This window comes from Somniosus microcephalus, chromosome 4 (assembly GCF_052327205.1).
Source record: "Somniosus microcephalus isolate GS21.2 chromosome 4, FLI_Smic_1.0, whole genome shotgun sequence".
In the NCBI taxonomy this organism is placed as follows: Eukaryota; Metazoa; Chordata; class Chondrichthyes; order Squaliformes; family Somniosidae; genus Somniosus; species Somniosus microcephalus.
Window position 1 is genome coordinate 177,174,479 of NC_140990.1, and position 25,922 is coordinate 177,200,400.

At 44.7% G+C, this 25,922-nt stretch overlaps 1 protein-coding gene across 2 annotated transcripts in view; it reads left to right on the forward strand.

Moving 5' to 3' along the window:
• The window catches only part of LOC147120016 (neurobeachin-like protein 1), a 254,216-nt gene that overhangs the window by 192,738 nt on the left and 35,556 nt on the right, over window positions 1-25,922 (forward strand). For both annotated transcript variants that reach the window (XM_085985506.1, XM_085985507.1), the window contains 6 exons: window positions 2,765-2,848; window positions 3,468-3,566; window positions 5,997-6,577; window positions 16,465-16,597; window positions 23,024-23,143; window positions 24,299-24,602. In XM_085985506.1, the coding sequence (XP_085841632.1) occupies window positions 2,765-2,848; window positions 3,468-3,566; window positions 5,997-6,577; window positions 16,465-16,597; window positions 23,024-23,143; window positions 24,299-24,602 (1,321 nt within the window). The remainder of the gene's footprint in view (window positions 1-2,764; window positions 2,849-3,467; window positions 3,567-5,996; window positions 6,578-16,464; window positions 16,598-23,023; window positions 23,144-24,298; window positions 24,603-25,922) is intronic.

The window sequence follows — 25,922 nt, forward strand, 5'->3', positions numbered from 1 at the left end:
ACCAAGCTTTTGTTTACCCCACTTAATATCTCCTCCTTCTGTTCAGTGTCCATTTGATTTTTTTGATTACACCTCTGTGAAGCACCTTGGGGCATTTTTCTACATTAAAGGCACTAGATAAATGCAATTTGTTTTGATTACCCCCATATCAAATAAAAAAAGCTGAGAACTTCAAGCCTTTTTACCAAAACTGACATTTAAAATTGATGTTTCATAGCACCTGTTCATTACTATTATATTATTATAGGAATTAGGATTTATCACAGGAAATACAAAATCCTTGAGTTCTTTCTTGAAAATGAAACATACCAGCTGGCATGTGGCGTTTGATACTGGCATGGCATTTCCAAGTACTGCTTTATTTTTTAATCTTGTAGGGTTTACCCTTTGATTTATTTGCACTTGGTGATGGGTGGGTATTTTTGTGATCAGTGAGGCTGAATGTTGTTTGGTGCACAGGCAGATGTGTATGATGTACAGCTGCTTATTGTCGGTGTTACCACATAGTACAGTGGCCTGGTCTGGTGAGGAGGTGCAGCAACAACCTGAAGGTTACTGGGTGTTCTGCCTGATCACTTTAAAGATTCTGAGGACTGCACAAACACTTAAGCCACCAAAAGAAAAATAATAACAGATTTCTGTTTTCCTTAAGTTTACCAAATTCTGCGATATGCTGGTCTCAGATTATCCAGCTGAACCATACAGAACAGAAAGGTTTGGAGTATGATCTGTGGGTTATGCTGGATTAATTAGTTGAAATCAGCGGGTGTTGGGGGGCTGGTAACAGCACTACAATTTGCCTTAGCACCTTGGGCTAGGGAGGGAGTAATTGGGCTTGTTGCAAAACCTCACAAAACTAACAAAAGCCCAGTTGAGGAGATTGTAGGATCACCCTTCACAGAAGCCCGGATTGGGCGATCCTGGATTGCCACCAAACTGTTTGTTGATCCCGAGGCTGATGACAACAGACATGTTCATGGTGTGCAGTGTGAGTCTCTTTAAGACCATGCCAATTAAGTTCTCTTGCTCAGCGAAGCACTTCCTCATTATCCTAGGATGTGAAGATGAACTAGAAGGTGGCCAAAACCTTAAAATGAGGGTCTCAAGAAACAGAAATGGTGAACAAACGGCAACTGCCCCTCTCTTGTCATTCTGGTGATCTAGGAACAGGAGTAAGCCATTCAGCCCCTCGAGCCTGTTCTGCCATTCAGTTAGATCGTGGCTGATCTGTATCTTAACTCCATTTACCCGCCTTGGTTTTGTAACCCTCAATTCCCTTGCCTAACAAAAACTTGTTTCACAAGTTGGGCTTCCCCTCCAAAAGGAACAACCCAGCCTTTTGCCATTCAACATGTTTTCTTATAACTATTGTAAAAACTGAAATTTTTTAACTCAAATTATTGAACCGAACTATAAAATACATTAGCTTTATTTTGCAAGTAAATATATATTGTAATTTACATTTCTTGCATAAATGTTGCTGCTGTCCTCAGAAATTTTTTAATTCATTTTGAATAAACTTCACATTTCCAAACTAAAGTGCAACTTTTCAGAACTAAATATTTTCCAGATCAACATTTCCCTGCTCACAACTGCCTCTTGTAATCATGTGAGGGCATGTCTATGACACTAACTGTAGCTGCTGCATGCTGGAAGCAAAGCAATTGGAAAAGTAAGAACTATTAAGTATCCCAATGTAACTGTAAAGGTGCGTATTTTTCCTCACTGGCCTTCGTTACAAAGATGACCAACACTACTATATATGTGAGTAATGGGAGTGGGTGTGGCATGCCGTGTAATGTTCTTGCTACAGGAGATTTGTTGCAGGCTTGTCTTGTATGGTTATGGGTATTGTCAAGACTTGTCATTCCTACTAGCACTCTAAACATTTGTCATTTCTCCTTACTCAATTTATTGTAGCACAGGCCAATAATGAAATCAAATGTGGCAATAAATCTCCCCTCTCCCAAAATAAAATATACACAGTAGTGTAAAAAGTTCTGGGAGAGAAAAATGAATTTAATGCTAAAATGTTGGTCTGTCCAAGTGTACGCTTAATTGTCTTAAGATCTTTTTTGGACTGCTTTCAAACATACTCCTGTTAAGAGTGAGTTTGAATGATTTTTTGTGAGATCTGACACAATATGGACAGATAGTCTGTCTCTTTTGGCTCTTCACCTTATGCAAGTGGCTTTGCTTCAGATGAGCTAATCTGGATTGGCAGCAACAGTAATGTCAGTGCAGGACTGTTACTGCCATAGGTTTTGATGTTTGTTTATCAAAAATGGGATTGAATTCTCAGCCAGTGCAATACAGCTCTGTGCTTTCACACTAAAAAAGATTTCACTGGTACCAAATGAACAGATCAAGAAGTAATGCACTGGATTGGGAAAGTTGGATCTGGTCTGTGTGCATGTTCTTAAAAAAAATTTGTAAAAACTAAATGGGTGTTTTTTTTGTCACCAATGCCTTCTAACTTTCAGTAACACACAAACTGATTCATTTGATTCCTACTGCCATTAGCAATGCCTACAAACAGAAATTTGTATTGGGTGTTCCCACAATATGACCCCAATTGTAATAATTGTACACTTTGTTAAAGTGAGTTAAATGCTAGTTGGAAGACTCAAATGCCAAGTCTTGATTGTTGGTACTAACCTTTGTATTCCTAGTTTGCGAACAGAGAACCAGTGAATGAGCATTCTTCTTTCCTCTGGTCAGTATCCTTGCTAGTTGCAGTTTAATAGTCTAATTGATGTTCTAGGTGTTTCAGGGCCGCCTGGATATCCTAGCTGTATCGACGATCCAAGCTTTGACTGCAGTGATGCACAAATCCCCAGCTGCTAAGGTAAGCTTTGTTTATAGGAGTATCGAAGAGAAAAACCCAACACAAACTCAGATTTGAATGACTTAAATTTTAAAAAATTGCTTTTTAACGCACAATTTTTCTCAGAATAGCTTTGTTGCCTGATTTGTTTACTGGCTGGGACTGGGAACGGGAGAGACAATCATAGAATGATACAGCACAGAAGGAGGCCATTCTGCCCATCTTGCCTGTACTGGCTCTTTGAAAGTCATGGGATGGGGAAGTTATGTCCTCGTAAGATCCAGCAGGCACTGAGAGGACAGGTAGGCGATGGACATGAGAGGCTGGGGACCATGCTATTTCGCTTCGTTTGCTGTGCAAAGGTGCCTGGCCTCCACTCTGTTTTCTGTTCTCATGAAAGGATCGCTGAGATTGGGGAATCGAGGCTGCAATTTCACAGCTTATTACTCCATTACATTGAGCTTTGGACTCCATTGTACTGTTTACACACATTTCTGAGTTTTCTGCAGAGGGCACCATACAGTGAGGGAACCTTTTTTAATAATGCAAAAGAAAAAGGAATAATGAGTTTTAATATCAGTTAATGTACTTCAATTATTTTGCATTGAGTTTTTCCATGTTTTTTTAATTCTGAAACCAGGAAGTGTTCAAAGAGCGTATTGGTTACACACAACTGTATGAGGTCCTGAAGACATTGGGCCAGCCATCACGGGACCTGCTGAAGGAGCTGATGAACATGGTGAGGCTCAACATTCGAATTTTGAAGACTTGGGGTGTTGCAAGGGCTGATGCTGACTTCCAAAACTTCTTTCACAGGTGTTGAATTGCATGGTACCAATGTGACCATTTTATCAGTTGAACTCCTGTACCCTCCAGTGTTATTGAAACTTATTGTAATATGAGTTTTGGTGAAGAGGCTGTCTAATTCTTTATCGCTACCCGCTCACTTTTGCTCTTGATTATATTTTTGGCAGTGTTTGCAAGTAGATTCTGAAATAACGCTACCTTTTTCTATGGTCTTTCCTCTATGGATTTCTTGGTCTTTCTCTGATACTGTCAATGAACTGTCTCTCTCAACAACAACAGCAACTTGTATTTACAGGAAACTTTCATTTATCCGGAGGTTAAATGTCCGGAAAGCTCTATCTACCGGCAAAATTCAGGAGTCGGTTCAGATAATGTTTTTTCTTTTCGTTGCTTCTTTTCTCCAGTCCTGGCTCTGCAAGCGTCTCTGTAGCTAAGCAACAGCTTCAGCTAGACGCTTGCAAGCTGCGCTGACTGTTTTGAAGCTGTTGCTAAGCAACAGGGTTTGTTGCTTCACACGGAGCTCTGAGCTCCGTATGTTTTAACATTAGCACTGGTTTCTACGGCAGTTTTGATCTAATGGCAGTTTTGATCTAACGGCACCAGCTCGGTCCCGTCGGTGCCGGATACCAGAAAGTTTCCTGTATATAGTGCCTTTAGCATTCCAAAGCACTGCACAGGGGCGTAATTTGACACCGAGCCACATAAGGCGATATTAGGGACGATGACCAAAAGCTTGGTCAAAGAGGTAGGTTTTAAGGAGCATCTTGAAGGAGGAAAGAGAGGTTTAGGGAGGGAATTCCAGAGCTTCAGACCTTGGCACCTGAAGGCACGGCCATCAATGATGGAGCAATTAAAATTGGAGATGCTCAAAAGGCCAGACTTAGAGGAGTGCAGGTATCTCTGAGGGTTGTAGAACTGGAGGAGATTACAGAGATATGGAGGGGCGAGGCCATGGAGAGATTTGAAACCAAAGATGAGAATTTTAAAATTGAGGCGTTGTTTAACCGGGAGGTCAGCGAGCACAGGGATGGGTGAATGGGACTTGGTGCGAGTTAGGACACGGGCAGCAGAGTTTTGGATGAGCTCAAGTTTACGCCGGGTAGAAAATGGGAGGCTGGCCAGGAGTGCATTGGAATAGTCAAGTCTAGGGGTAACAAAGGCATGGATGAGCATCCTTTAAGATGCTCCTTTAAAATCTACCTCTTTGACAAGCTTTTGGTCACCTGTCCTAATATATCTATGTGGCTCTGTGTCAAATTTTGTCTGATAACGTTCCTGTGAAGTGCTTTGGGATGGTTTACTACATTGAAGGCGCTATATAAATGCAAGTTGTTGTTGTTGTTTATTACTCAGTCTACATGCGATAAACTTGTTTAGATGCTTAAGGGAAGGATCCAGCCCATGTTCTCCTCCTTCTCCGCACCCCCCCCCCCATCTCCAACTTGCAAGTCCAGCTTTGTATATTGAGGTTGCCGCCCATGTAAAAACATTTCCCATTTTGATCATGATAACATCGGAATCAACAATCCTTCAATATAGAGATTGCCATACATCAACTATTTGGGCAAAATAGCAATTGGATTGTCATGGCATGAGTCACTGACACAATTAAGACCCAAAATACCACAAATATAGTAACATACTCATTACAAAAAGGTAATAGGTACAAAGAAACCCTTTCAACTTTGCAATGTCGATGAGGGAGTTTAAATTACTTGTTCTAAACTGCTTTGAGCTTTGATTTCAGTTTAACATAAGAGCTCTTTTGAGATTAGTCACTCAAGTATTTTTTTATGGGATGTGGGTGTCGTTGGCAAAGCCAGCATTTATTGCCCATCCCAAATTGCTTTTGAGAAGGTGGTGGTGAGCCGCCGCCTTGAACCGCTGCAGTCTGTGTGGTGAAGGTACTCCCACAGTGCTGTTAGGCAGGGAGTTCCAGGATTTTGACCCAGCGACGATGAAGGATCGGCGATATACTTCTAAGTCAAAATATTTTAAATTGGTAACTGAATCCATTGGTTAAAATGAAGCAAAAACTCTGAGCAACAGTTGAATATCTCATTTACCCCCTCCTCTGTCGAAAGCCCAATCTGAATAATGTGGGCTCCTTTTATGATCCACTCTCATCTGCTAGAGAAGAAAGTAGTTATGTCCCAGCCGGATTTATTCTTTAAGGATGCCGATTCATTCTGAATGTTACAGGTTGGTGATGATGCATTTACCAATGCCCTTCAGTCTCCTCTTATTTCTGTGTGCAGTGCTTTAAAATAGGCAGCATCATAGGGGAAATAAAACTCTCCCTATTCAATGCAACACCCACCCCCACTTTGGTCTAATTTGTTGCATTATTTTCTGCTTGCAGGCTGTTGAAGGTGAACATACCTCTGTTGGGATGCTGGGGATCAGCAATGTCCAACCCCTTCTACTACTCATCCAGTGGCTTCCAGAGCTGGACTCTTTTGAGCTACAAATCTTTGTTTCTGATTGGCTGAAGAGGATATGCTGCATCAACCGTCAAAGCCGCACATTCTGCGTAAATGCCAGCATAGTGAACCGTATTCTGGTGACCTTGAACTGTCACGATAGACTACACCGTACATGTGCGGAAAATCTGATTGGACTGCTAGGGTCTTTAGGCAGCCAGTCATTGAGCTCAGGGGAGATCTTGCAGTTGATGAGATTATTGAGGACAGATGACCCTAAACAGGCCCATCCCTATGTGGTTCCTGTGACATGTGCAATACTGGGCATAGCCCGGAAACAGGGCTTAGATAATGCACTACAGTACTTTAACCTGTCCCACAGCATGGCGGGAATCATGGTGCCCACTATTCAACGTTGGCCTGGCTATGCCTTTAGCTTCTATGCATGGCTGTGTCTTGATCAGGGACAAGAGACCAGTGGAATCTTTGGGAAAGGAAGCAAGAGGAAACAGCTGTACAGGTAGGACAAAAACAATTCAGTCGTAAAAATGGGAGAATTTGTTTTCTCTCAAGGTTGAACTGGTTCAAAATTTCACTGTGCAGTTGCCACCCCCCCACCCCCAAGATATTGCTTGTCATTCTATAAGAATGGGCAGCTCAGACACTGTGGCCCCACCATGCTTTGAGACGAGAGTTGCCAACCCTCCAGGATTGTCCTGGAGTTTCCAAGAATTTAAGATTAATTTCTTGGACATAGCTGCCAGCAACCTGGGAGAAAAATCATAAGCACATTAAAAAAAAACTTTTGTTTTTTCCATTTTCTTTGAACATTTTTGTTTATTAGTTATAAAAGTATTGGAAATGGGGGAATAAGGCTGTTTTACTGGGTAGGGCGGTTGGAATAGGAGATCAGGTGATAAAAGCTCCAGGAATATGTCCGACCAGAGTTGGTAACCCTATCTGTGATGCATGGAACAGACTCCCAACAGGCAGACTATTGATTTAGTACCTGGATTAAGATGTTTAATCTGGATTGACTCCAGAGCATTGCTTCTTGCAATGGAGTTTTTTTTTACTCTGTAGCAAATCTGGATTTTAGATGAGGGAGCAGTGAGATGAACCTCTGGTTGTATTCCGTAGTTAAAATATCACATTACGGTCTGCTGTTTTAATTCAACATAGCCAGAACCTTCGTATTCAGGAATTTCAATAATTCCACTGTTTCCCAGCAACTAGAATTATTTTTTCCATCAACTGAAATGCTTTCTGGTATTTTAATAATGTTTTTCCTATTGAATTATAGCGCACTACCCTAGTATTAAGCTTCATAATCATTGAGTGTTTCATGAATCATTCCTTGTAAGTCGTAGAATTTATCAATTGCCAATTATTTGTCAGGGTGAATATCCTTTGCCAATAAATGACAGAAAACTTGTTAGCAGCTATTTCAGCACAATAATAGATGGAAAATTGAATAAACCCCATAAAGTTAACAGTACAGATTACATTAAAATAAAACACACCCTTGAGCGGTACTGTCTCCAGCAGGGGATAGTCAGGGAGGAAGTTTTAATCCAATTAGTGATTCAGAATTATTTCTGGAACAACGGAATCCTGAAGGTGACTACAAGCAAATCCTCTTCATCCATGAGAAAGATTGCAGATTGGAATCATCCCCAATATCCCTGTTGCTCTCACTATGTATAGTGGAGTTTATATTGGGGGTTTTATTGCATTGTAAGTTTATTTGGAGAAGCAAGACTTTCAAAGTGAACTTTGTGCGCAGCCAATACTGAAGGATTAACAACTGCTTCAAGTTTAGGAAGTGAATGATGATTGCTGGTAAATAATAGTTTATAGTTATATATAAGTAGCAGACTGTAATTGCACACTTCAGATAAGTATTATAATCTAGTTAAACTTTGCAGCTATGGTTTATGATATTCAATATATTTCCTGCACCTTTGGTGCATGATCTGGATTAATTTCCGGCTTTGGGGTTGCTCTGGGTATTGATGATTTCTGATTTCCGAGTATAGTTGAACAATAAACATTAAGTTTAAGCCATAATATAAACAGAAAATGCTGGAACTACTCAGCAAGCCAGGCAGCATCTGCAGAGAGAGAAACAAAGTTAACATTTCAGGTCTGTGACCCTTCGTCAGAACTTGAAAAGGTTACAGATGTAAAGGGTAGTAATCAAGTACAGGTGCAGGGAAAGGGGGAGGAGGGGAGGAAAGAACAAAATGGCAGGCCTGTGATAGGGTGGATGGCAGGAGTGATTTCAATGATGAATGGGATGGTGGGGCAAAGCAAAAGAGGGTAGCAATAGGACAAGTAAAGAAACAAAAGATGGGACTAGAGGAGGCGTAAATGGGAATGGCAGAATCATGAGCTGCCATCTGAAAAAATGGGAGGAGTGGTTATGATCTGAAATTGTTGAACTCGATGTTGAGTCTGGAAGGTTGTAAAGGGCCTAAAGGAAAGATGAGGTGCTGTTCCTCGAACTTCCATTGAGCTTCATTGGAACAGTGTAGGAGGCCGAGGACAGAGAATTAAAATGACAGGTGACTGGAAGCTCAGGGTCACGGTTGCGGACTGAACGGAGGTGTTCATCAAAGCAAAAATCAAATCAAATCAACTTTTATTGTCATTGTTAGTGCACAAGTGCAGTACAACGAAATGTAGGCTTGCGGCTCCCGAGAGTGTACATTTAGATTAAGACATTTAAACATTCAACATACATTTGGCTTGTAATACATTAACATAAACATAACCATAATAAAGTGCATTGGCAGATGTGCAGGCTTTAGAGTTTATTTGTGGAGTTCAGTAGGATGACAGCCCTGGGAAAGAAGCTGTTCCTAAATCTGGTCGTTCGGGTGCGAATGCATCTGTAGCGTCTCCCAGATGGCAGGAGGGCGAACAGACTGTGGCTGGGGTGGGTAGGGTCTTTGATGATGGACCGTGATCTCCGTAAACAGCGTTTCTGGTATATGTGCTCTATGGTCGGTAGCCGGGTGCCGGTAATGCGTTGGGCAGTTTTGACTACCCGCTGCAGGGCTTTCCGGTCATAGTAGCTACAGCTGCCATACCATACTGTGATACAGTTCGTCAGGATGCTCTCTATTGTGCAGCGGTAAAAGTTAGAGAGGATCAGGGGTGACAGGTTACATCCCTTCAGCCTCCTTAGGAAATATAGGCGCTGCTGGGCCTTCTTCACCAGAGAGGAGGTATTGAGGGACCAGGAGAGGTCTTCCGTGATGTGAACTCCGAGGAACTTAAAGCTGTCCACCCTTTCCACCACAGCCCCATTGATGTGGATGGGGGTGTGACTTCCGCCTTTAGACTTCCTGAAGTCCACAATGATTTCTTTGGTTTTCTTGATGTTAAGGGCCAGGTTGTTATCGGCGCACCACTTCACGAGATGCTGGACCTCCTCCCTGTAGGCTGACTCATCGTTGTTGGTGATCTGGCCTACTACCGTGGTATCATCCGCAAACTTGATGATGGTGTTGGAACCATGAACAGCCACACAGTCGTGGGTGAAGAGGGAGTAGAGGAGGGGGCTCAGCACACATCCTTGTGGGGCCCCCGTGTTCAGGGTCAGCGGGGGGGAGGTGTGGTTACCTAATTTGACAGACTGGGGTCTGTTTGTTAGGAAGTCCAGGGTCCAGTTGCAGAGGGAAGTGTTCAGGCCAAGAGTTTGGAGTTTGGTGGCCAGCTTGTTGGGGACGATAGTGTTGAATGCTGAGCTGGAGTCTATGGACAGCATTCTGATGTAGGTCTCCTTACCATCTAAGTGATTCAGTGCCGAGTGTAGAGCAGTTTTGATTGCATCCTCCGTTGATCTGTTTGCACGATAGGCAAACTGGTGTTGGTCAAGAGAGGCGGGAACACTGGCTTTGATGTGAGCCAGGACCAGTCTCTCGAAACACTTCATTATGATGGGTGGGAGTGCGACAGGTCGATAGTCGTTCAGGCACGTCACAGCCGTTTGTTTTGGCACAGGAATAATGGTAGCGGTCTTGAAGCATGTAGAGACTACTGCCTGGGCCAATGACAGATTGAAGATGGCGGTGAAGACATCAGCCAGCTGATCACATTCCTTGAGTAACCGTCCAGGGATGCTATCCGGTCCAGCAGCCTTTCGTGTGTTCACTCCGCGTAGAACACCCTTTACGTCGGAGGTCGACAGAGTGAGCACCTGGTCTTCCGGGGGTGGCAAGGCTTTGGTAGCCAGCTCCCTGTTGTCCCTGTCGAAGCGAGCGTAGAAGTTGTTAAGCTCCTCCGGAAAGGAGGCATCGCTAACCGGGGGGGCTGGTGTTTTTGCCCTTGTAGTCAGTGATGGACTGGATGCCTTGCCACATGCGCCGGGGGTCCGAGTTGTTGTGGAAATGATCCTCTATCCGCAGTGTCTGTTTCCTTTTGGCAGTCCTGATCGCCTTTTTTAGGTTGGTCCTAGCTGCACTGTAAGCCGCCACGTCGCCAGATTTAAATGCTGCGTCGCATGCTTTCAACAGTGAGCGGACCTCTCCGTTCATCCAGGGTTTCTGGTTGGGGTATGCCCTGATATTTTTATGGGTCGTGACGACCTCGACGCAGCTGTTAATGTAGAATAGCACTGTGGATGCGTATTCCTCGATGTCATTATGGGCAAACATGCCCCAATCAGTGCGTTCGAAGCAATCCTGAAGCTCCGACACTGCCCCCTCTGGCTATACTTTCACTGCTCTCACTGATGTTCTCCCTCTTTTGATGAGCGGTTTGTATGCCGGGGCTAGAAACAGAGAGAGGTGGTCAGACTTCCCAAGGTGGGGGCAGGGAATGGCCTTATAAGCGTCTACAATGCTCGTGTAGACTTGATCCAGAGTGTTCTCCCCTCTTGTGGGGCAGGAAACATTCTGGTGGAATTTCGGTAGTACAGTTTTTAGGTTTATGTGATTGAAGTCCCCCGCGACGATAAAAGCTCCGTCTGGGTGCGCAGTTTGTTGTTCGCTGATGGCCCTGTAGAGGTCCTTCAGTGCTAGTTTGGCATTAGCGTGTGGTGGGATGTAGACCGCAGTGATGATAACAGCCGTGAATTCCCGAGGCAGGTAGAAGGGTCTGCACCTTACCATGAGGAATTCCAAATCAGCCGAGCAGGATCTATCGATTATGTCCGTGTTAGTGCACCAGGCATTGTTAGTGTAAATGCACAAACCGCCTCCCTTGCTCTTACCGGAGTCTGCAGTTCTGTCAGCGCAGAAGACCGTGCATCCTTCTAGTTGGATGGTGGTGTCAGGGATGCCGTTGTTCAGCCAGGTCTCTGTGACGATCATGGCGCAGCATTCCTTTGTCCTTTTCTGTGTGGAGAGATCCAGTTTGATCTCATCCATTTTGTTTTCTAGTGACCTGACGTTGGCCAGGAAAATACTTGGGAGGGAGGGTTTGTGTGGGGCCCTCTTCAGCCTGTTTTGGATACCGGCCCTCTTACCCCGCTTCTGCTTGCGTTCCCTGCGCAGTCTGCGCCGACTTCCAGTTGGGGAAGGACACCACGCTGGTCCCGGGGGTCGGGCGATGTCGGGAGGCAGATCGATGTCGCCGAGTGTGAGCCGTACGCAGTCGGCCCCGATGTCTAGGAGCGTCTGCCGGCTGTACGGTAGGTCTGCCCTCAATTCCCGTATCAGCAGAGTCCAGAAGAGACTCAGAAGGAGGGTGAAAACGCTCAGTCTCGGGAGAGACAAAGCTGCTGCGTCCGCTGCGCCGCCATCTTAAGTTACACACGCCATCTTAAGTTACACAAAGCAGTCACCCAATCTGCGTTTGGTAACTTTGAGCCTCTACCCTCTTCTGGGGGCGGGAGGTTGCGGGCTGGGGGGGAGCGGAGGGGGTGGTGCTATCACTGGAAAAATATCTCTTCTCGTTAGAGAAGACCTCTAAAGATAGCTCATCAGAAATCATTGTCCTCTCAGAAACAATGTTATGTTTTCTCTTGGTCCCGAAAAACAAATCCGAGATGAAATTGCATCCATCATCAGCCAGTCCAGCTCCCGGACATTTGAGTACAAGCTGTTTAACTAGAGTTTATGCTGTGTTGGTGTATTCTTTTCTCATTTGTTTCTGTATTTTGTAGGCTATTTTAGTTTTTACACAAAGCCCAAAGGAATTTTATTAAATAGTAATAGAAACAGAAAATGCTGGAAATACTCCAGACGAATGGTCATCGACCTGAAACATTAACTCTGTTTCTCTCTCCACAGATTCTGTCTGATCTGAGTATTTCCAGCATTTTCTGTTTCTATTTCAGAGTTCCAGCATCTGCAGTATTTTTCTTTCTTCTTAAATAGTATTTAGTTTTTTAAATTGGCTGCTTTGAAGTGGTATTTATGTGTATTGTGTTTGGAAGTAAAAGAGAACTCTAACTGCAGACTTGTGTCTGAAAGCTTGTTCTATAAATACAATACAAGTAACTTCCTCCAGTGGTGAAACTTGTGCGTAACCTGTGGGTTTTATTTATAAAGATGGTGCAATACCCTTTCCACAGGGCGATGAGACCAGAGAGCACTGTGAAAAATTTATTTTTATTTACAAGTAGAGATACATTTTCCATTTGATTGCTGGGATTTACCGTGTTCAGTTTATCAGAGGTGTGTCCGGTACCGAGCTGGGATTTAGTGTATTCGGTGTATAGGAGGTGTCCTGCACTGAGCCGGGATTTAGTGTATTCGGTGTATAGGAGGTGTCCGGTACCGAGCCAGGATTTAGTGTATTCGGTGTATAGGAGGTGTCCGGCACCGAGCCGGGATTTAGTGTATTCGGTGTGTAGGAGGTGTCCGGTACCGAGCCAGGATTTAGTGTATTCGGTGTACAGGAGGTGTCCGGTACCGAGCTGGGATTTAGTGTATTCGGTGTATAGGAGGTGTCCTGCACTGAGCCGGGATTTAGTGTATTCGGTGTATAGGAGGTGTCCGGCACCGAGCCGGGATTTAGTGTATTCGGTGTGTAGGAGGTGTCCGGTACCGAGCCGGGATTTAGTGTATTCGGTGTGTAGGAGGTGTCCGGTACCGAGCCGGGATTTAGTGTAGGAGGTGTCCGGTACCGAGACGGGATTTAGTGTATTCGGTGTGTAGGAGGTGTCCGGTACCGAGCCAGAATTTAGTGTATTCGGTGTACAGGAGGTGTCCGGTACCGAGCCGGGATTTAGTGTATTTGGTGTATAGGAGGTGTCCGGCACCGAGCCGGGATTTAGTGTATTCGGTGTGTAGGAGGTGCCCGGCACCGAGCCGGGATTTAGTGTATTCGGTGTGTAGGAGGTGTCCGGTACCGAGCCAGAATTTAGTGTATTCGGTGTACAGGAGGTGTCCGGTACCGAGCCGGGATTTAGTGTATTTGGTGTATAGGAGGTGTCCGGCACCGAGCTGGGATTTAGTGTATTCGGTGTGTAGGAGGTGTCCGGTACCGAGCCGGGATTTAGTGTATTCGGTGTGTAGGAGGTGTCCGGTACCGAGCCGGGATTTATTGTAGGAGGTGTCCGGTACCGAGCCGGGATTTAGTGTATTCGGTGTATAGGAGGTGCCCGGCACCGAGCCGGGATTTATTGTAGGAGGTGCCCGGCACCGAGCCGGGATTTAGTGTATTCGGTGTGTAGGAGGTGTCCGGTACCGAGCCGGGATTTAGTGTATTCGGTGTACAGGAGGTGTCCGGTACCGAGCCGGGATTTAGTGTATTCGGTGTGTAGGAGGTGTCCGGCACCGAGCCGGGATTTAGTGTATTCGGTGTATAGGAGGTGTCCGGTACCGAACCGGGATTTAGTGTATTCGGTGTGTAGGTGGTGTCCGGTACCGAGCCGGGATTTAGTGTATTCGATGTACAGGAGGTGTCCGGTACTGAGCCGGGATTTAGTGTATTCGGTATATAGGAGGTGTCCGGTACCGAGCTGGGATTTAGTGTATTCGGTGTGTAGGAGGTGTCCGGTACCGAGCCAGGATTTAGTGTATTCGGTGTATAGGAGGTGTCCGGTACCGAGCTGGGATTTAGTGTATTCGGTGTATAGGAGGTGTCCGGTACCGAGCCAGGATTTAGTGTATTCGGTGTATAGGAGGTGTCCGGTACCGAGCCGGGATTTACCGTGTTCAGTTTATTGGAGTTGTGTGGTACTGAGCTGGGATTTACTATGCTGAGTATATAGTAGTTGACTGATCCTGAGCTGGGAAATACTCTGCTCCGTATGATCTGAAAGTCAGCTCATTGGAGGGATCCTATGGATGTTCACGTTTGTGTCAGAAGAGCACAAAGCACAATTTATTGCCTTGAACTCGATGCCAGTTGGTTGCTCTTGATATTCTTGATTGGTTTCTTTGGTTTGGTTTTATTTATTTGCAGTATGTAGAGTGATGCAACATAGGGAAAGGATAATAATTTTTTTTAATGATTTACTACCTGAAAATACTGTTACTTGGATTTCAGTGAAGCGCAGTAGTAGATTACACAAACTAGGGTTGTATTCCCTGGAATTTAGAAGGTTAAGGGGTGATTTGATCAAAGTTTTCAAGATATTAAGGGGAAACAATAGGGTTGATAGAGAGAAACTATTTCTGCTGGTTGGGGAGTCCAGGACTTAGGGGACATAGCCTAAGTATTAGAGCCAGGCCTTTCAGGAGTGAAGTTAGGAAACACTTCCACACGCAAAGGATGGTAGAAGTTTGGAACTCTTCCACAAACGACAGTTGATGCTAGGTCAAAATTTAATTTTAAATCTGAGATTGATAGATTTTGGTTAACCAAATTTATTCAGGGATATGGGGCAAAGGCGGGTATACGGAGTTAGGTTGCAGATCAACCATGATCTCATCGAATGGCGGAATAGGCTCAAGGGGCTCAATGGCCTACTCTTCCTATGTTCTTAGTGGGTGTGTGAAGTTATCCAACACTGAAAAATGCCGAGCTGTACACTTGAACTATTGGTGGTCATTCCAAACTTGGTTGTGCCTGGAGGAGAGGTTTGAAACTGTAATGAAGTATAGATGATTACTGCTCTCCTTATGGTGCTGGTAGTGGAGCAAGTTTGAAGTTGCTATTTAAGAGCATCATGTATGTAAGGCATATATTGGTACAGCATTGAAGTGTTTCTCTGTGATTTTGTTTTTATGTGGGATGTTGCTAAATAAGCTGAGTGCTTTCAATTTCTGTTCTGCAGTAGATATTCTCTTGGATTCAGCGTACTGAACACTCGCATAAGCAGTCTCTGCATCTTCTATGATCAGGAGTTTACCTTTATTGCTCAATACGTAGTCAGACAATAGTGTGATCTGGTGGTTGTAAGATTAAACCCATTGTTATGTAAATTAGATACTGGAATCGCACACTTGCCTTCGTGTTTGTTCCATCTTCCAGAAAGCAGATAAATGTTTTTGTGAGATTAGACCAATTGTAAATCAACAAGCTAGTTAATTTACATGTAATATTTGAATGAATAGAATACAGTTTTCAATTAATTTCAAACTTGTAACACAGAAAATAACAAAGCTCATTACTCTATCCCTGTTAGTGGGCTTCTTCCAGTTTCCAGGCTAGCAAATCTCTGATACTACTGTAGTTGGATATATAATCAAACTCATTGTTTCCACTCCAGATTTCTGCAGTGACTTCTTTAACACAGCTAGACAGGATGCTAAAAACCTGACCCCTGACTCTCGCCCAGCTCTCCATGCCCACTGATTGTCCGGTCAAGTTGCCAATCAAACTTGTTGTTGGCATCCTAGATGTGGGCTCCCGGCAGTCAACCCTCCCTCCCCCCACTCCACTCCATTCCACTGGGTTCAACTGAAGGAAGCCATTCCAACATAATAGATGTGAAATAACAACAGAAAACGCTGGAAAAACTCAGCAGGCCAGGCAGCATCCGTGGAGAGAGAAACAGAGTTATCGTTTCAGGTCTGGGACCCTTCACCAGAACTCTGACAAAAGGTCATCGACCTGAAACGTTAACTCTGTTTCTCTCTCCACGGATGCTGCCTGGCCTGCTGAATTTTTCCAGCGTTTTCTGTTGTTATTTCGGATTTCCAGTATCCGCAGTATTTTGCTGTCATAATAGATGCGAATGTTACTGGAGTGTCTCATGCTGATGTGGTATGGGAGAAATACCACTTCTCCAGCAGTTTGCATCTGATCTGCATTCCCAGAAGCTTGTGCGTTCTGCGGATTTAACCCTTTGTGAGCTGAATTTAACTCAACAGCATCTTAATTTAAACTAAACTGTAATCCCTCAAAGATTTGTGACTGACACCTAGTAACAAAAGTATATAGCATCATAGAAAATGATATTACAGCATGTTTGTTTTTTTCCCAGGAATTAACATGTGCATAGTGGAATTTTTCCACTTGTAAACTAAAGATGCAGAATGCCTTACCTTGCGCGCTTTTTAGTTTTTTCACAGCCAGTGGAACAGGGTTTGAAGCGTTTCTGACCACCTCAGGAGGGCTAGTCGTAGCAGTCTGCACAAAGAAGGAATACATGACTGTGATGCTGCCTGACCACTGCTTCTGTGACTCCCTCTGGGTAAGAGCAAGGACTGAAAGAACTAACGTTATATATTTTGTTACATTGACCCCTGATTAACTGTAACCACAGCTCAACTGCTATACGTTCTCCTACTTCAATTTCAACAGTTTTAAGATGAACAGCCAAACCTTCCGAGATTGGCATTCAGTTTCAATCGATACACCAGCCTGCGTGGTATATCTTTCGATTGTGTCCTTGTTAAAGACAGAAAGAACTTGCATTTATATAGCTCCTTTCATGATCTCAGGACGTCCCAAAAGGCTTCACAGCCAATGAAGTATTAGGAAACGCAGCAGCCAATTTGTGCACAGCAAAGTCCCACAAATAGCAATGTGATGATGACCAGATCATCAGTTTTAGTAATGTTGGTTGAGGGATAAATATTGGCAAGGACACTGGGGCGAACTCCCCTGCTCTTCTTGTAGTGTATGTACCTTGAAGAAGGAACTATATTCTGCAGCCCCTGTATACTGCAGTACCAGTAGTGACCACCCCTGTATATAAGCCTGTGTAGTAACTTTGTATAGTAGTTCCAGTTTGTCTCCATTCAGTAAACACCTGTTATAACCAACTTCTGCAGTCCGTGTCTCAATTACACACGGACATTACATTGGCGACGAACAGATCCGAACTTACCAACAGTTCTGCACCACCTCACGGGGATCCATCCCTGAAGCAAAGTTATTAGAGGTCGAAGCCAGAAGGAAGGAAAAAAAAAAAACAAACAGAAGAAACGGGCGTCAACCGTGGGCAACCGCCCTCTGATTCATCGAATTCGAAGATTTGCAGGAGAGGCTGTCGAGAGCTGGGCTTGGTTATCCAGTCTATGGTGTTCCAGCTAATGGGGCTGGTGGCAGGTAGTACACTGATCCTTCCTGGGCTGCAGCGGGCAAGAGCTCGATCGGGTGGCTTTTCAACGGGGCCGAGCAGCGTTGTCGGGAAGAGGAGAGAGAGAGAGAGGGTGGAGCACACAGGGCACGGCCGGTGCTACGAAGCCGGGCAGCGTACAGACCCGAGAAGAGGGAGGGAAGTGTCCCATAGGGTCTGCTCTGACAATGGGAACAGTAATTAAAATAAAAGAAAAAGAAATTAGAAGCGCAGAAAGCCGCGAGGAGCTGCAGTTTGCCACGGGGACCGCGGAGAGCGGCGTTGGCAGCAGCGTGGGGGGAAGCGCGCGAAGACCATAGGGCGTCGCCATCAAGGCATAAAAACGCCAGCAACAGCGCTGGCAGCAGCGGAAAAGGCAGAAAGCGCGGGAGGCGCCATCTTAATCCAGCGGGGAAGAAGGCAAAGCGCGGGAGGCGCCATTTTGTTCAATCGGGGAAGAAGGCAAAGCGTGGGAGGCGCCATCTTAGATCTCCAAGATGCCGAAGACTGGCAATATCACTGCCTTCGATAATGCAATAGAAGACTGGACCACGTATGTGGAAAGAGTCGAAGTATATTGCAAGGCAAATGAAGTAGCCGATGAGAAAAAGGCATCGGTACTACTAAACTTAATGGGCGCAAAAACGTACGGCCTATTGCGGAACCTGATCACTCCAGTCAAACCGATGGCGAAGAGTTTTAACAAAATTGTTGATATCCTACAGGAACACCTAAATCCTACACCGCTGCTGATAGCAGAAAGATTTAAATTTCACAAGAGAAATCGGCATAAAGATGAGAGCAATGCTGATTACCTTACGGAACTACGCAAGCTATCAAAGCACTGCCAGTTCGGAGCAGGACTGGCAGATATCCTACGGGACAAATTTGTCTGTGGATTCCTGAGTGAAGGAACCCAGAAGAGGTTACTCTCAGAGAAAGAGCTGACGCTAGATAAGGCTTTCAGCGTGGCAGTATCGTACGAAGCAGCAACAAGGGGAGCTGCGGAAATACAGCAAAAGCCACAGGAATACGGCACCCATGAAATGACATGGGGATTTGAAAAATGTTATCGCTGCGGCAGAACAACCCATGACCAGAAGGACTGCTGGCCCAAGGACAAAACATGCAGGCAATGCGGAAAGATAGGACACAGTGCACGAGTTTGCAGGTCCGGGAAGAAGACTAACGACAACAAAAAGACTACTAAGGAACAGTACAGGAAAGTACAAAAGATGACGGACAGTAGATCCGAAGACCAGAAGAGCGATAGTGAATCCGGGAACAAGAGACTAAGCTGTCTCAAACTACACCGTAATCGCAAAAGAGGATCACCGAACCATTTGGGTCACCCTCACGATAGCAGGGTCCCAAGTCAAAATGGAATTGGATACAGGATCAGCCCTGACCGTCATGAATCGACGAGACTACGAGCGGCTATTCTCACACATACCCTTGAAAGACACACCCATTGTCTTGAAGACATATACGGGGCAGAAAGTATACCCCAGAGGGAAAATAAGGGTGCCTGTCGAATACAACGGCAAGGAAATACAGAAATTGTATCTGTACATACTGCAAGATGGTGGACCACCGTTATTGGGACGTGAATGGATCAGAAAGATAAGTTTAGACTGGCACTCCATTCAGGCACTGACGGTGGCTGGTAAAAAGGATGACGACGTCACACCTGGACGATTGTCAAAAATCTTAGCTAACGCTAAAGAGGTATTTCAACAAGGACTGGGAACTCTTAAAGGCATAACCGCCTCGATAAAAATAGAAGAGAATGCAATTCCCAAGTTTTTCAAAGCAAGACCGGTACCGTATGCAATTCGCCCAGCCGTCAAGGCAGAGCTGGAGAATCTGGAGAATGCAGGCGTGTTATCTAAGGTAGACTGGAGCGAGTGGGCGACACCCATCGTTCCTGTCATGAAGAAAACGTTAAACAATAAGTCTGAGGAGCCAAGGAAGGTTCGCATCTGTGGGGACTTCAAGGTGACTGTGAACCCAGTCCTTCACACAGTACAGTATCCTCTTCCGAGGATAGAAGATATTTTCGCCTCACTATCTGGAGGGAAACGTTTTACAAAAATTGACCTAGCGCAAACATATTTGCAGATGGAGGTTGAAGAATCCTCGAGGAAATATCTCACGATAAACACTCACAAAGGCCTTTACCAGTATAATCGACTGGTATTCGGAGTAGCATCAGCTCCGGCTATATGGCAAAGAGCGATGGAACAAGTCCTGCAAGGGATTCCGGGGACTCAGTGTTACTTGGACGACATCCTAGTGACAGGTGAAAATGACAGTGAACACCTTGCCAACCTAGAGCAGGTGCTCACTAGACCAAGACAACATGGGCTATGAGCCAATCGCCCCAAGTGCGAGTTTTTTAAGAAACAAATATTGTATTGTGGCCATGTGATTGATGAAGAGGGGTTACATAAGTCCCCTGACAAAATTGAAGCGGTAGTTAAGGCTCCAGCGCCTGAAAATGTGCCGCAACTGAGGTAATTCCTCGGATTGGTGAATTACTACCATAAGTTTTTGCCGAATTTGTCCACAATTCTGCACCCACTGAACGCCCTGCTACAAACTGGAGTAGCATGGAAATGGAGCGATGAATGTAAGCGGGCCTTTCAGAAGTGTAAAGGCCTGATCACTTCAAGAGAAGTATTGGCTCACTACAACCCATCACGACCGATAAGACTGGCGTGTGATGCGTCTCCCTACGGCGTTGGAGTGGTACTGTCACATAAATTCCTTGATGGTTCAGAGAGGCCGATAGCTTTAGCGTCACGCTCGTTAACTTCAGCCGAGCGTAACTACACCCAGATTGACAGAGAGGCCCTCAGCCTGGTGTGGGGGGTGAAGAAGTTCAATCACTACCTGCACGGACAGAAATTTACTCTACTAACTGATCATCAACCTCTTGTCTCCATTTTCAACTCTAAGAATGCCGTCCCGATAATGACAGCACAACGGCTACAGAGGTGGTCCCTTTTCCTAGGGGCACACCAATATGACATCGAGTACAAAGGAACTAAACAGCATAGGAATGTTGATGGATTGTCGCGCCTACCGTTGCCGATGGTGGAAGAAGCACCTGCAGTGGATCCTGTGGTGATATTCCACTTGACCATAGTCGAATGTCTACCTGTGACGAATGCAAACATAGAAAAGGAAACACGAAATGACCCGACACTCTCCAGGGTCTATGATTTAACAGTGAAGGGCTGGCCAGCACATGGCGAACCACTGTTGCCAGCATTCTCGCCGAGAAGAGAACAGCTGTCAGTGTGCCGAGGAACCTTGATGTGTGGATCCAGAGTAGTAATTCCACCCAAATTGAAGGATAGAGTGCTCAATGAGCTTCATGAGGGTCATCTGGGAGGGGTAAAAATGAAGAACTTAGCCAGAGCGTTTGTGTGGTGGCCGGGAATCGATAGAGAAATCGAAGAGATGACCAAGAGCTGTACAGGATGCCAGAAGGTCCAAAACGCCCCACCACAAGCCCCTCTACATCCATGGGAGTGGCCCTCATCTCCATGGCAAAGGGTACACATTGATTTTGCTGGTCCATTTATGGACTCGATGTTTTTAATTGCGGTGGATGCACATTCAAAGTGGCCAGAGGTAATAAAAATGTCCTCAACCACCACAGAAAAACTATCACAGTCTTACGAACCATATTCGCCAGAAACGGGCTGCCTGAACAGATTTGCTCCGACAATGGACCACAGTTTGTGTCTGAAGAGTTCCGGAGGTTCTTAAAGAACAATGGTGTTAAGCATTACACATCCGCCCCATATCATCCAGCCACCAATGGATTGGCTGAGAGGTTCGTTCAAACATTCAAGAAGGCTATCAAGGCAATGTGTAATGAAGACATACCCCTACAACACAAGGTGGATAACTTCTTGTTTGCCTACCGGAATGCGACACATGCGGTTACCAACCAAACTCCAGCCATGATGTTCTTCAATCGAAGACTAAGATGCCGCTTGGATTTGGTTAAGCCAAACATCAGAAGAGATGTGGAGAACAGGCAGTTTCAGAATATGAATGAAAGGCCAACCCCCAGGAGTTTCAAGATAGGTCAACCAGTTTTGGCCCGGGACTACCGCACAGAGAAATGGCAGCCAGGAACGATCTGCACACGGCAAGGACCTCTAATGTATACCGTGGACGTTGGAGAGAGCATTGAAAGACGCCATGCTGACCAGATTCTAGAGTCACTGGAAAACATCAAATCTACACCACGATCCTATACGCCTGGTGATGAAACCGAAGTACCAATTACATCTACCTCAGAATCGGTGATATTGGAAGCAGACGAACCAAACAACGACATTGATCCCGAATCAACTTTGCCAGAAGAACCTGATACCCCAAAGAGGCGTTATCCGGACAGAATCAGGAAGACTCCTCAAAGACTGAATTTATAATTGATTAACTTCAGCTAATGTATATAGCAACTGTAATTGTAAATATGTTATTTAATTATTAATCGAATGTTATGTACTGTTTAGCTAAAAGGGGAGGAATTGTAGTGTATGTACCTTGAAGAAGGAACTATATTCTGCAGCCCCTGTATACTGCAGTACCAGTAGTGACCACCCCGGTATATAAGCCTGTGTAGTAACTTTGTATAGTAGTTCCAGTTTTGTCTCCATTCAGTAAACACCTCTTTTACATCCACCTGAGAGAGGAAAGAGGGGGCCTCGGTTTAAACATCTCATCCAAAAGACTGAACTGTCAGCCTGGATTATGTGCTCGTCTCTGGAGTGGGACTTGAACCCATGACCTTCTGACTTTGAGGCAAGAGCACTACCACGGAGTTACATTCATATTTTGATTCCCAATCTGCACCAGGAGCTATTATAGAGCAGTTGGACTGGAGGTCACTTTGGCATCCTATCCTCCAGTGTCACCGACCAAATGGGTGGTTGAAGGCTGGATTGGTCCTATTGCAGCTGCATTATAGCTAAAACCAGGAGTGATCAAAAATCAGTATGAAACTCATTGCAGAACTTTTCAGCCTACTTAGTAACATGAACTCATCTTCTGGGTCCATAGGCTAAGGTTAATAAGTCGATTTACACGCGTGCGGTTGAGTTGCCCTAACTTGGCAGTCCACCTCCTCATTGGAGTATTAAGATCGTGCATGGAGTGCGAGGGCACAGGTCCTAATCCTCCATTCTGCTAATTGGACTCATGCAAAGGTGAGGCTTTGGTGTCTCTCATGCAGTGATAGAAACATTGGTTGGGGGTGTTGTCGTCAGGTTGCAATCATTTGTCTCTCCAAGGTGGCCAAAGAGGGCATTGGGAGAGGTCTAGAAACAGGATGCCCAGTCCGCCTCCTAGAGACAAAGGCATACAACCTAAAATGTACTTGAGTAAAAACTCATTTTATGTGTGCCCTCCATTGGTGGGTAAATGCCCTTTTTGTTTAAAGGTAATTGGATGCATGCAAGTGTCAACAGAAGTGCTGCAAATGACGCAGTACTTGAATTCTTAAAACTGAGCTGTGATTGTTTCTGTTAACAGCATAGTATAGCTGTGGTACATTTCCCAGCAAAGCGTCCCTTTGGTCAGAGTCTGGTGTACATCTATGTCAATGGTCAGCAGAAGCTCTCCGCACCCCTCAAGTTCCCCACTATGAATGAGGTAAGGTTCTTTTTATAACTGAATAATCTGTTTTCCTTTTACTTCTTGAGGTACTGAAAATGTGTTGCAGTAAGTTTATACTTTAGGTGGTGTGAATAGAGGATTTTCAGTGTGTAGGGCATAGAGAATGGGGAGAATTCTCGGGCACTGTAGAAGGTGTACAGTGAGATTGGGGGCAGGAGCCTGTACAGGGTGCACAGTAGGGAAGGGGGCAGGAATTATAGAGGGTGCACAATGAAACACCCAATTTTAGCATCAAATGAATACCTAAAGTCTGTTGCAAGTGGAGTAAACATTTTGCAGGTGTGAGGTTATTTTATTTTTATTCCACCTGAATTATTTAACACTCCCATACGTCACGTCAGCCACTGTCTCCAGGGGTTACTGGTCACCAGCTGGAATTTCTGATGAATAACAATCAAGCATTAAGTTCACAAACCACCTAAATCTGAAAGTTATACTTTGGCATTTTTTAGAATTTATATAATGCGTAGAAAGACTTGCATTTATATAGCGCCTTTCATGATCTCAGGTCATCCCAGAGTGCTTCACATACAATGAAGTACTTTGTGAAGTGTAGTCATTGTTGTAACGTAGGAAATGCAGCAACCAATTTTGCGCACAGCAAGGTCCCAGAAACAGCAATGTGATAATGATCAGATAATCTGTCGTCTTGAAGTTAATTGAGGGCATGGCACTGGGGACAACTCCCCTGCTGTTCTTTGAAATAGTGGCATAATATCCGTTATGTCCACTTGAGAGGGTAGATGGGGTCTTGTCCAAAAGACGGCACCTCCGACAGTGCAGCACTCCCTCAGTACTGCACTGGAGTGTCATCCTAGATAGAGACCTCAAAATACTAGACTATTAGCAGAGTGCCGACCAATGCATCTGAAACTAAAGTTGCTGGTACCTTATGCATGTATCGTGAAGGTAAGTTTGTTAAAAAGCCTCCACAAGGCAGCTGCTGTGCATACGATAGCAAGGAGGTTCAGTGATCTACCGAATAGTGAAACTCCCACTATAAGTTTGCTGCTGCAAATACTGGCCTCTGTCTAGTTGATGTGTTAATTTCAAGCCTTTGTGCTTCACATGATTTGTATCTTAAGTTGTGTCATCACTGTAACCTTGTTAAATGTTTCCTTCCCACCTCAGCCTTTTACCTCGTGTTGTATTGGATCGGCCGGTCAGAGGACCACTACCCCACCTCCCTCACAAATCCCGGATCCTCCATTCTCATTGTCTATCTCCTCTGGACGGGCATCTCTGAGCGCAATTCTTTCATCGCCAAACTGGAGCGGACTCCTGGGCAAACCAGAGTCGGTGACAAAACTCATTTCGGCGGGAACTCAGGATAGTGAGTGGGGTTCCCCGACTTCACTGGAGGGTCAGCTGGGTTCCGTTCTAGTCTTCCATGATGCACTACAACCCTTTCAAGTGAAGGCTCTGTATTTTGCAGGTGAGCAACAGCTTTCCAGCTAATGATTGTATGTAGCCACCCTCATTAACTTGTTGCATTACCACCAGCACTGCATGCACCTCAGTTGTCTTTTAAAAATAGATCTGTTTTCCAATTTTTGAGATGATCTATCTCATCATAGAATCTTACAGCACTGAATGAGGCCTCCGGCTCTTTGAAAGAGCTATCCAATTAGCCCCTGCTCTTTCCCCATAGCCGTGCAAATTTTTCCGACTCAAGTATATATGCAATTCCCTTTTGAAATTTACTATTGAATCTGCTCCAACCACCCCTTCAGGCAGTGCATTCTAGATCATAACAACTTGCTACGTAAAGAAAACGTTCTCCTCATCTCCCTCCTGGTTCTTTTGCCAATTACCTTAAATCTGTGTCCTCTGGTTACCGACCCTCGTGCCAGTGGAAACAGTTTCTCCTTTCAGCAAAACCTCTCATAATTTTGAACTCCTCTATTAAATCTCTCCTTAACCTTCTCTGCACTAAGGAGAACAGCCCCAGCTTCTCCAGTCCCTCCACATAACCGAAGTCCCTCATCCCTGGGACCATTCTATTAAATCCCCTCCGCACAATCTTCAAGGCCTTGACATCCTTCCTAAAGTGTGGTGCCCAGAATTGGACAAAATACTCCAGCTGAAGTCTTAACCATTGATTTATAAAGGTTTAGCATCACTTCTTTGCTTTTGTACTCTATGCCTCTATTTATAAAGTGCAGGATCCCGTGTGCTTTTTTAACAGCATTAATTTAATCTGTTGACATGTTAGATCATGCAAAATTTATTGGACTTTGCACATGAAAGAATCCTGATTTTTCGGAGCAGCCATATAGCATGTTTAAACTGCTCCAGATGTAAAGCGTTGTATGCAACTGTTTCAGCTGTAAACCAACTGAATTAGGACCAGCATCAGCTGAAGTCTGAAGGTAGTTTACCTGCCCACCTTCTCAGCAAGGCAGAGATTCTAGGAGTGCAACTCAATGTAAAATAAAATTTAAAGTGGACAAGTCTAAAGGTGATAGTTAGTACATTTGATGCACTTCTTTGCTTCATGTTCTAAAATCTTCTGATGGGTCGTTAGTGGAGGAAGGAACAAAGCTTTGTTGTTCTAACTCTGAAATCACACTGCGACTTCTTCATGTTGGTTTGCAGTGACTTGTGATGCTACAGTTGTAGTGTAAAATGCAGCCTAAATTGCTGCACCACATCACAGTGTACGGTTTGTAGCAATTGGAGCATTTTGGTTAATAACGGCAATAATGTCTCTTCAGCATCTACATAGATACTGATGATACATGGTTTCGGACAT